Raw genomic sequence first — 12707 nt, 5'->3', positions numbered from 1 at the left:
TTAGAGCATGATTACAGTGATTCATCTGGAATCAAAACAAAACAGGTATGATTACTTCTTTTAATGGTTTGGAAAATATGTTTGTTAAAATTGAGTTATGAATATATAATGTATAAACAGGTTTAAAAGTATTGTAATTCAGATCATAAACATATTATAGTAACTAAAAGGATAGAGCTTGGTATTTATTAAGTATCAGAAGGGTAAAAATCATACTGATTTTTTTTTATCATAGTTCAAGTTAACATGGCCATGTATGATGAGATTTGTCATAAACATCCATACTAGCACAATGGAGTTTTACTCTATGTTTCTTAACTGATCTTCAATGGTATACATATACACAATCTAATTAAAAACCGATCTCTCATGCTCCCGTTTTCTGATATGTGAATATATAGCATGTTGAACAGACATACAGGATCGTGCTGTTTTAAGTTAAGTGTAGGAAAATTATAAAATATTTAACGGTATATATTCTTTTCAGTTTCCTTTGGCCTGGTTTATTTTCGCAATCTATCAGTATTACTAAGTTGTAAAATGTGGATTATGGCCATGGCTAATAAATGAAACATCAGTAAATTAACAGCGCCAAAAAGCCAGAATTGGGAACTACAATGTAACCATACAGATACAGATATAGCTGGTATAAATAGTATAGACTAGATGTTTATGTATAGACAAACCGAAGATGTGGTATGATTGCCAATGAGACAATTCTCAACAAGACTCTATCATGTCTATCAACAGACCAAATGACACAGAAATTATTGGTTATTGGTTACGGTTCAACTCACCATAGGGCCTTCAACCATGTCTATGAGCAAGGCCATATATATACCATAGTCAGCTATAAAAGGCCCGAAATGGCAAGTGTAAAACAATTACAAACAGGAAAACTTACGACCTAATTTATGTACAAACATGACAAATAAATGAACAAAAACAAATATGTTATGATGATAATATTAGACATGTAAGCCAGCTGATGTAAGTGGGATCCCAACCCAATGATCTGAGACTGAGAGTACTCGCAGTAACTGACAGTTCAAAGCCACTTAAACTATAGTTCATATAAGAAATAAGATGAGCTACATGTTATTATGTAGTATGATTGCCAAATCAGTGAGACAACTCTCCACCAAAAACCAAATGACATACAAGTTAACAATGGTCGACAACACACCTTCAATAATGATCAAAACCAATAGGCAATACTACATTACTGCATGTAGCTTTAAAGTCCCTGAAATTAAATGTACATTTTAACAAGTGAAAAACAATTCAAATTCAGAAAAACTTATCGTGTGATTACATGTACATTGTACAAAAGAAATAAACAAAAAACGAATGATTATATTCATCACACAAATGTTTAAATGATTACGCCATGTCATGCTCATGATGTTTAAATATATATTTCTTGTGTGGATTTTATATATTTCTTTTGTGGGAAATTAAAAAGAATTCAATAGTTTTTCCTTTCTCAATTTTGCAGGCAACTCTGAAGAAGGTGATCAACAGATAAGAAACGGATCAATTGACATCATATTTGCATCTCCTGAGACACTGGTTGGCGATCCTTATTGGAGGTCACAACTCCAACAGCTTTCAGTAGGGTTAATAGTTCTAGATGAATTTCATACCATAACAACATGGTAATTGTTATATAGTCATTTGCTACAAAACCTTATTCTCAACCAGGGGGGGATACTTCCGATATACTGCTGGAATAGGTAACCTTTCAAGCTTCAAATTAGGTCTAGGCAAATATTGGTAATAAATATATGACTAGGTTAATAAAGTTCCCATAACTTCTTGGTCTGTCAATCTTAATTTTGTCTGTCAATCTAAAGTAAAAACCAATCTGTCATTGCTCCTGTTTTCTTCTGTCCTCTGTTTTTGGTGTTCATCTTTTGACACTTTGGTATACTACTCTTACATTGCATACCACATGCATTAAAACCCAACAATATGGGAAAAGGTAACATTTACTTTCGCAACATATAAAAAGGTATTGTGGCTCTCTCTGCTTATTCTAGTATTGAGGTATACGATTATAAATGTCTGATAAACGATCCACAGGATGCCTACAATCTTCTGAGTGGAAGTACATTTTATACTGAACATAAAAAATATAGTACAACTATAATTAATATAAAAAAAAAATGAAGCATAATTATTTATCATGTTTATTGGGTGGTGATTTTTGTGCAAATTTTGTAAAACAACTCTTTTTTGCAGGGGAGGTGATGAAGAGACAGATGAGCAGGAAGCATTTAGGAAGTGGTTTAGATATATAGGAGAGATGAGGGCCATGTTTCCGAATGCTACTGCATTAGCATTAAGCGCTACTTGTACCAACAAGATAAAGAAGCAGGTCATGAAAATCCTGAACTTTAAAACAGACAATACTATGTTTTTGAATGTGTCTCCAAACAAGAGCAATATTAAACTTGTTGTTAAAAAAATTGAAAATTCTGTTGACACTGCCATGTTTTGGCTTATAGACTCTCTTGAACGTTTAGGAAAGGATTTTCCAAAAACATTGATATATGCCAACAGCATCAACGAAGTTTCCAAATTGTATACATACACTACAACTGAGGTGCCAATGTGTAAGTCTCTGGTTGAAATGTTTCATTCTGAAACATCTGACAAAAATAAAAAGAAAATAATAGAGGCTATGTGTCAAATATCTAGTGATATAAGAATTGTATTTGCAACCACTGCATTAGGAATGGGTATTGATGTTGTAGCTTGTCATAGCATCATACTTTACGGGTCACCGAGAAGTATTCTAGATTTAGTTCAGGAAATAGGAAGAGTGGGACGGGACAATTCCAACTCTGTTGCAATATTAATGCACAACTTTTATCATTTAAGAAGTGTCAACAAGGAAGTCAAGACAGTCTTCACAACAAATACTTGCAGAAGACAGGTTCTGATGAGTAATTTCTTGCAAGATACTGAGTTGGAAGAACTTGCTAAAAAAGAATGTAACAAGCACACTTGTTGTGATAATTGTGTCAAAAACTGTTCCTGTGGGGATTGTGAAATTCTGCAAATTGAAACTTTGATTGAAAATGTTGAATTGTTTAGTTCTGATGATGATTTCTTGGCAGAATTAGATGAAAATGTTTGAAAACAAATATTAAACAAAATGTGTATCTTCTATTTTTTCTTGCGTTGTGTCAAGGTTTACTGGGATTGCGTTTTTAAATGTGATGGCAATTCTTTAAGGTTTACTATTTATATATATATATCTTATCAACAAATGCAATTTAGCATCAGGAAAGCTTTGAAATGAAAGTGCATTCCCAACTGGCTGCTACACTTTTTAGTCATTTAGAGTCCATTATTAAACTTTTCATATGTATAGTGATCATATTAACAGAAAGCAATCAAACTTGGAAAATATATTTTTATTGACATGATTATTTTTATATTCATGTACATAATTTTCAGTGAACAGAATAGTTGTAAGTTGTACAGAGTGTGACAGAGTTCAACTGATCTCTGTTTCGTGGTCCATTGGTTTTGTGTTAGGCTTGTCTCTCAGATACAATTTACATGTGCATTACAATCACACCACATCCCTTTTTTATACAACTCATTTTCATGGTTCATGCAAACATATATTTGACATTTGTTCATTAAATTTATCTGTAACTTAAAAACCAGTATATATATATTTGCACAGTGACAGCTTTATAACTTTTTGAGAATATAATTGATCTTTAATATATTTGGCCCAAAGTGATTCATAAGCCTATGGAGGCTGGCTGATATTTGTATTGTAAATTTTACAACTGTAATATATGTATATAATCAAGTTGCACTATAACATGTATACTGTAATAAACAAATATATATATATGATCATTTATTAAATTTTTGTGTTGTTGTCTCAGATACTTGTCACAGGTCAACTTTATTCAAAGAATAAATTTAAGTGATTGTGAGGTGCACAAATAAATAAAAATATAAAATAAATACATGTGGTATAGCTGCAAATGAGACATATATCAACCACAGACCGAAAGACAAGGAAGAAAACAGTGGCGATTCACGTAAAAAAGAAGTTAATTCCGTTTCAGAAACTAAACCCTCCCTCCATCTGACATTGGAAATTGGCTCCTGACTTGCAACAGGCACACTAAAATTGTTTAGTGGATTACCATATTTAACAAAATTCCCATCATAATCAGTCATTTTATGGGTTAAGATTAACCATTAAATTTGAGTGTTTAATCAATGTACCTAGAAAATAAATGAATCAACAGCAATGAGGGAAAAAATAAACATGTTTTAGGAATATTAAATATCCCTAACAACTAACTTGCAATCGGATACAAGGACAAGGAAAAGTACCAAAATTATGCAAAAGGTGCACGTGGGACATAATTTATACATGCTAGTATATATAGCTGATAATGCCTTTTCATTTTTGCTCATTGATGAAGGTCATACGATGACATAGTTGTTTTAACCTCTATGTTATTTGGTATGATGGCGAGTTTTCATTGGTAATCATACAAATCTTTTTATTTTTATATATTCTTACATGGGTTAGGAAAATAGTACATGCAATCAGGTTTTTAGCTTTAAAGAGGGATATCAACAATTATCCTCAGGTTGCAAAGAAGAAAATATCATCAAGTTTATAACCATCCTTAAAAATGTCTCATCACTTCTGCAATGTCAGAAGAAGAACTAAAATTAGCATTCTATGCTAGGTGTGAATAACAGCTTAAGAGTCTTGTTTCAAAAACACTAATGAATTTATTTTGAAATGGAAATTAAACTAGGTTAGAACTTTACACCATGGACTTCTAACAGTTGGACATAAAAAAAGAGTCAACACACCAAATGGACATACAAGTCTAGAACTTTTTAAAAGACATTTAAATATGTTTACATAATAAATTAAATAATAATACAAGTAGAAACTTGAAGAAGAAGTTAATACATGAATAATGATGAATACAAATCACAATTATCGTTTAATGCAGGCAACTGTCCTATTGATTTTTGTCTCTTAAACGGCTAAAAGGTTCTTTTGGTTTGTGTCTGTTTATCATGGTCGATAAGCCTCTGTAGGAATTAATGAATGGATTTCTTTCGGTGGACTAGTCTTTACACACAAATTTTCGTTTTGGTGTATGTTCAAAAGCCCTTATCTCTATCAGTTCTTTTGTTACCTTCATTACATCTGCTTTATATTGTGGTAATTTGTGGAATCCTTTTCGTTGTCGGATTTCTGATATTATAACAAAGTGTTTGATGTAGTTTATCAAATGTGGATATTGCTTTGAGTGTGCAATAATGCTTTCCTTGGTTTGGTGACCTGTAACTATGTCCTTGCTATCTCTGTTCAGCATTTCAACATATTCGTCCAGAGCAAGGTTATTGTTCTTTCCCCCTTGAAGGTTAACTGTTCTGTTTAATATCAGTTTATCTCTTTGTTCTGGTGATAGAGTTTCTTCTGAAAGAGCAGTTAAATGAATGCAACCAATGACATATTTAAATATATTTGTTGTATTGAAAATTGGAAGTTCATATTTTGCTGACCTCACAGATCTTCTTCCATCTGCCATATCAATAGCGGTATCTAAATTTTTGAGAAGTCCAGTTAATTTAAATAACAGAATAATGTAGTTAAATAGCTGATCATCATTTGCCGATGTCTTTGCTATCTTTATCTTTTCAATTTTTGGTCAATTGTGCTGATGACAAATTCTTTCATGTGTTTTTAGACTTCCAACATGAGAGTAAGTTTTTATACAAAAATGACAGGGAAATCTTCCCTCCTCATTCAGAACCCAATAATTCTCTGGGTGATCAGGATCCTCCAAAATTTCTCTGAGCTCCTGAAACATATCAGTATTTCAAAAAAACACTCCTCAACAATACTTGAACATACATTCAATAACCACTGGACCTTTTGTTCACTGTTCCTTTCTTTGAAGTGGGATGGCATTTCTATAACCCCCTCTAAGTCATGTGTATTGAATTTTTTCATGAATAAAATACAACAGCAGGCATCAAATATTGTATAGTACAACAGTTTATATGCTCGAAAAGCATTTTTAACCTCAGCTTTGACGTTCCTAAGATTTAGAAAATTTCTAAAATAACAGGCTGTACCTCTATCCATCGTTGATTGGGCGTATGTGAGTTTATATATTGCCTGAAAATAAAAGATACATCAATAAACAGAGTCCTACATTATAAAAATATGTTTAATATGTTATCAAATGAAATTGAGAAAATATATGTAAAAAATTACATTGATGATTGTTTCTATTCCTTCTAAAAAGTACAATTAAACTGCCATAGATATAGGAAGATGTGGTATGAGTGCCAATGAGACAACTCTCCATCCAAATAACAATTAATAAAAGTAAAACTATATAGGTCATGGTATGGCCTTCAACACAGAGCCTTGGCTCACACTGAATAACAAGCAATAAAGGGCCCAGAAAAATACTAGTGTAAAACCATTCAAACAGGAAAACCAACAGACTAATCTATATAAGAAACGAGAAAAACGTATAAATTACATAAAAAGCGACAACTACTGTACATCAGATTCCTGACTAAGGAACAGTTAAGAACAGCTTAACAGTTAAAGTACAAATCAATAAATTACCTGTCATTAAATTGATTGATTAATAATTTTTTAACACTACTGCTATTGGCAGTCAGTTTTTATTGGCGAAAGAAACCAGAGAACCCGGAGAGAGTCAAAAGAATTTGCCTCTTGTTGGATTCAAAATCAGTTTTAGCTAGTGATACTATAGTTAAACAACTTCAGCCCTCACACCTCCCCCTGTAATGAAACATAAAATGCCCAACATAAGTGGCTACTTAGGTTGTATACCTCCAAAAAATTCATCATTCTATGCCAGTCTTCAATCTTGGAAATGAAACCTTGCAGTTTCTCTTTTGGTGTATCACCATTTGACATGGCTTGCTGAGCTGACTGGATTCTTTCGTCTGTTAATCTGTCTCCTGAAAAGGATTAAGTTTTTTACAAACAGTTTTCCTTCATATCACATATGCTTCAGTCCTCCAAGAAATGAATATTACCAAAAATGAACCATTATGCATAGGAACATATTTTTTTTTAATCACAAAATTGAACATTTTTAGCTATTCCATGTCTAACTATAATAATACCGGTTTCGGAAAATATTTCATTCATTTCTGACGTTTAAATCATCCACATTGTCACTTTGCATAATAAGTTAAATTTCCTAATTATTGCAATGTTTTTATCATTGCGAAAATGAGACAGGGTTATCATCGCAATAATTTAAAACTAGCATTTTGAAATTATTTCTTTGAATCAAACAGAATTTTTCTGAATATTGCAAAAAATAAAATCATAATTTAGTCTAAAATGACAAATTCGCTTTAAATGCAAGCAATAAATTAATTTCTGAATTAACAGTAACATGAATAATGTGGCTTTCTTATTTGAATTGTTTTACATTTTTTTCATATATTTCTATCTTCCTATGCAGTTTGGGTTCATCTGCTTTGATCATTGTTGAAGGCTTTATTATGACCGATACTATAGTTAATAACTTGTACCTCCTTTGGTGTCAGGTAAGAGTTTCTCATTGGCAATCATGGCACATCTTTACATTTTTCTATAGATCTGTGGATCAAACTAAATTGTTGTTTGAACAGAATATATTAATGTAAAATTACCTCCAAAGAAAACTTCATCAATCACTTCCCCATTGTCTTTTAGTGGCACATACTTTTAAGTCAGCTGCTTAAGAAGTCTGATCACCTGTTGGGTCTTGTTTTCATTACAGTCGAATAAGCCCAAAGGAAACTGAAAAGAATATATATACCATTAAATATTTTATAATTTTCCTACACTTAACTTAAAACAGCACGATCCTGTAAGTCTGTTCAACATGCTATATATTCACATATCAGAAAACGGGAGCATGAGAGATCGGTTTTTAATTAGATTGTGTATATGTATACCATTGAAGATCAGTTAAGAAACATAGAGTAAAACTCCATTGTGCTAGTATGGATGTTTATGACAAATCTCATCATACATGGCCATGTTAACTTGAACTATGATAAAAAAAAAATCAGTATGATTTTTACACTTCTGATACTTAATAAATACCAAGCTCTATCCTTTTAGTTACTATAATATGTTTATGATCTGAATTACAATACTTTTAAACCTGTTTATACATTATATATTCATAACTCAATTTTAACAAACATATTTTCCAAACCATTAAAAGAAGTAATCATACCTGTTTTGTTTTGATTCCAGATGAATCACTGTAATCATGCTCTAAGTGTGATGGGAAAATAGATTCAAACTAAGTTTTCATTTGATCAATATTTTGAATTACTGATGTTGCTACGAGAAAGGAGAGCTCTTTCTTCAATTGCTCTTGTTCTGATATTGATGGTATAAAATCAGCATGATTCCGTTGTACCTCTTCTTCAACAACGGGTTTATTTTCTGGAACAATTCTATCTACAACTGCAATAACTTGAAACAGGTGCAGAGATAGCGTTTTATCTTGGGAAGTCCTGTAGGATGGTAAAATATTCTTGTCCCAATTGTCACCAATCATTTGGTACTTGACACCAACACCTTCTTTCCACTCCTCTTTTAACTGAACCAAATCCGTGTCTAAAAAATCTTCCCAAGATGATAGCTTATTTTGAACAGATCTGGGGTTTACAGTTAAGCCCAACTTTGCCAAGCGTTCAATGTCCTAGAAAAAACAAAAACATGGTTAAAATCAAGAATATTTAAGATAGGGTTTCTATTTATGACATGAAATCAGTACATGTACAACAAGAAACACAACAAGGAAAGGAACAGCCTTTTATTGCTGTTCTTCATCTCAAAATCACAGTGAGGCCTTTAACACAGAGCTTTATTACCACCCGTGTCACCTGTATCAAAGTCCTCACTGTGATTCTATGATAAAGTTTATATATATTAATGAACTTTGACACATTTATGTTCAAATCTAAATAAAAAGTAATTTTACATGTATGCAATACTTCAAAATCATTGACCAATGACAGAGGGAGAAATTCCATATGATCTCCATGAAAATGAGATATTTAAATCCTAAATCAACTACACATGTACATTTGTTTGTGCCTACAGTATATCACTAATTTATAATGTAAATATTCAATTTAATTGACCGACTCACAAACTTCAGCATATATATATATATATATATATATATATATATACAGCTGATGCTGCAAGATGTTGCATAATGAAGTCTTGTTTGGCAAATTTACTTAGCAAAGACAAAAATTATGTATGTAGCATGTTATTTTTTTTTAAAAAGAAACAGATCTTTCAGGCATATTTCAATAAACATTACAAGCTCTGTATTCATGCAAAAGCTTAACAGTGAGGGCTCGTGGGGGAGTGTGTTGGAACATTTTTTTTCTAACGATCAATGCATCTGAAAAGGCACATATAGCATGTATAGTTGGAACTCTCCCCCTTTTTTTCTTCACCTTTTTTTTTATAAAAATGGATTCACCCCTGATTTCATTTACCTTTTATCATAATTAAAAATTTGTTCATTTAGCATTCATTGAGTTTATATAATTACCCTTTGTTTGCAGGCACCATGTGTCAGAATGAATCCGATTTGATAATGAATAGAGGACATCTCTTGGTTCTTTCCATGCAGTGCCATTGAAATAATGTGCATTAGTGTTGTATACTTTTTCTCTCCTGGTGTTATTGGTATATTGTTCAAAGCTGAAGATATTACTTTCAATGTCTGTGGTGCTTTAAGTTGTATTTCATCATGAAATTTATCCCAATGAAAGTTAAAAATTCCAGAGTAGGATCTATCTTGTAAAATAGAACCAGATCCCCGTTTGCAAATGGCTTCACATTCAGCGGAAATAATATTGGATGTAGCAGAGGTCAAAACCTCAGGATGGGTTTTACTTATTATATCTATAATACATTTTTCAACATTTTGTCCTCTATGAATAGCGCTGCAAATATTTCTGTGTCTAATTTCTGGTACAAAAGAGGTCCTTTTCCCACTGGGGTAATACACTGTCATCTATAAAATAAAGAGGGATCTTTAGAGACTTGGGGTGATTGATAAAACATTATTATGATTAATTGATTGGTTTTTTTTATTGAAATAAGACGAGATATCATATCTATTGGTTTTTCGAGAAACTATATAAATTTTTAAAAATTGATCACATTATACATGTTATACATGTTATATTCCGTTGAGAAATATTCAGCACTACTTGATGAAACTGAAGTGATCTTTCAACTTGTTCAATGATGGTTAAATAGAATGCAAAATATTATCATTTAACACAATATGTATTGCTTTTAATTCATTAGTGTTCGATTTCTAAACAGATTTAATCATGATACAGTTACTGATCATTCCATATACATTTTTTCAGTAACCATGGTAACAGTGCCAAATCAAATTTCTTATTAAGTATGAGGCACAATTCCATTTTCTGATGCAATATGAGTTCTTCCGTTTTCCTTTAACTTATTTGAATCAAAATTAATATCTTTTTTTAATAATTAACTGTCTTGACATTTATTGATCTTGAGAAAACAATAACAACTTTACCTGTTTTCTGCAATAACATTTACTGCAGTCAAATGAAAAGTCATGTAAATCCAACCACATTTCAAAGTGTAATGTTCATATATGTTAAAAACAAGTTCTGTACATGTATGTAGACCTGCAATAAAAACTAAAGATGCAAACTGCAATTGACATGCAAAATTTAACAATTTGACCACAAAAAAATAACTGTGTGCTGTGTAGTTAAACAGATCTTTTGAAATCAAAGCTTATGGCTACAACACTAAATACAAAATGTATCACCATGTTATCTATGTCTGTCCATCTGTGAAAAAGAGTTTTCTGTACCTTTTATTTAGGCTTATTATATATTCATTTTTTTTCTTCTGTAAATATAAACAGGAGGATTTTAAAGTTCCCATGAAAAAATGTAATCACTTTTTTGCATACAAAGGATTGCAGACAGACTGAAGTCCACTTCCTTTCCCAAACTTTGATAAAAATAAAATTAATCCAGTTTCCATACTATACATACAAATGTATGTATATATACATGTATAGTCTTTTTAAAATTTGACACAACTATATTATCAGTTGATGCTTTTGTGGTCATTGGTAACAAACAATCAATATAAACAACAAGCAAATTCAATTGAACTTATAACATGTTAAAGTAAACTGAAAAAAGAATGACAGCAACAGTTTACATTTTAGCACATAGGAAAAAAGTGTACTTAGACGGAACAAAAAAATGAGCAAAAAAAATGTATGGCTCATGAAATTTCAATCCTTTAATCATGTTCATGATGTTAATGAAATACAAATGATTCAACTCAAATCAAGTGTGTTGCTGTCATTTTTATCGAATTAGTACAAAATTAAAATTTTCTAAAAACTACAAACTTTAGGAGACAATCATTTGATACTGAAGTGGGTGTTCGGTGATGGCTATGAAGAGTTGAAACAAATACATTTGTATTTATAATTTATGGATCATTGATTTTTTTACATGCTGAAAACCATTAAAAAAGAAATAATGCTGATAAAATCATCACCCTCTGACAGTATCAAATGGTTATACCTTTTTAACATTTGGCAACACAGCCTCTATTATCTATAAACTAAATGATAGAAAACATCTATCTGATCCAACTATAGTTTAATGTGTAATATTTAACTCATGTAATTTTAATTTTTGAAATAAGAAATTATGAACATATGTTTCAAGATGAATACAAAATTAACATGTACATTTGTACCTCAACTTCTCCCACAAGACTGCTTTGCTCATGTTTCTGTTCCTCCTGTGATGCAGTAGTCTTTGGCGGACTAGTAAATGACAGCGATCTTCTTGTTTGTTTTTTTTTTTTTTTTGGTGTTTGAACTATTTCAGCCACTGTATGGTCCGTCGGTCTTCCACTGATAATCTGAGGAAAGGTTGGCAGTGTCATCATTGTAACCACTGACACAGCAGTTGGAAAGTCTGTCCTTTGTTGTTTACTTGGCTGTTGTGACAGTGGTGACCTCAATAGTCGTTTTTCATAACTTTGTCTTTTACTTTCCGACTTTGTTTTTGAACACGTCAAGTTGTAGGTCATGCGTACACCACTTCTGGTGTCATTTAAGTCTTTCTGCAATGAACCTAACTCTTCCTGTAGTTTAAGCACTTTCTCAATGTGTCTATAACATTTTTTACATACACCATTAACTTGTTCATGTTCATGCTCAAATAATTCAATTACCTTTTTTATATTGTCTACCCTTTCTCTTGTCAATTTGAGTTTATTGTTTGTTAGCCTTTTCTCAACTTTGTGGCCAGATGGGTTAATGTCAGTCTGGATAAATGAGAAACCACAAATCACACATATATTAGAGAGGTAATAAACTCTTCTGGGGGTGGCAGGACTCTTCAAATCCATAGCGATAGTTTTGTACTACATGTACATTACAAATGTTAAGTTAACACATGTACAATGACAATGTATTTGACACTAAAACAGTCGTCTCTAACCTCCATAAACATGTGGTTTTGATAACAGAAGTTGCATACAAGGTAAAAATTTACGATTGAGATCTTGGTGGCTACTCATACAACAT

The 12707-nt window shown here is 31.7% G+C and overlaps 1 protein-coding gene and 1 pseudogene across 1 annotated transcript; one reads left to right on the top strand and one right to left on the bottom strand.

The window, feature by feature from the left end:
- The first annotated feature begins 7 nt into the window (after positions 1 to 7).
- On the top strand, positions 8 to 3145 carry LOC143078535 (bifunctional 3'-5' exonuclease/ATP-dependent helicase WRN-like). The gene is made up of 3 exons (XM_076253398.1): positions 8 to 45; positions 1476 to 1658; positions 2245 to 3145. Exons 1-3 carry the CDS (start codon positions 8 to 10, stop codon positions 3143 to 3145), a joined length of 1122 nt encoding a protein of 373 aa, XP_076109513.1.
- A 1848-nt stretch (positions 3146 to 4993) lies between these two features.
- Positions 4994 to 11975, bottom strand: LOC143078031 (uncharacterized; annotated as a pseudogene).
- Between the last annotated feature and the right edge of the window lie 732 nt (positions 11976 to 12707).

This window comes from Mytilus galloprovincialis, chromosome 6 (genome assembly GCF_965363235.1).
Source record: "Mytilus galloprovincialis chromosome 6, xbMytGall1.hap1.1, whole genome shotgun sequence".
NCBI lineage: Eukaryota > Metazoa > Mollusca > Bivalvia > Mytilida > Mytilidae > Mytilus > Mytilus galloprovincialis.
The sequence above is the reverse complement of the archived record's forward strand: the minus strand, read 5'-3'. Positions and strand labels throughout refer to the sequence as shown.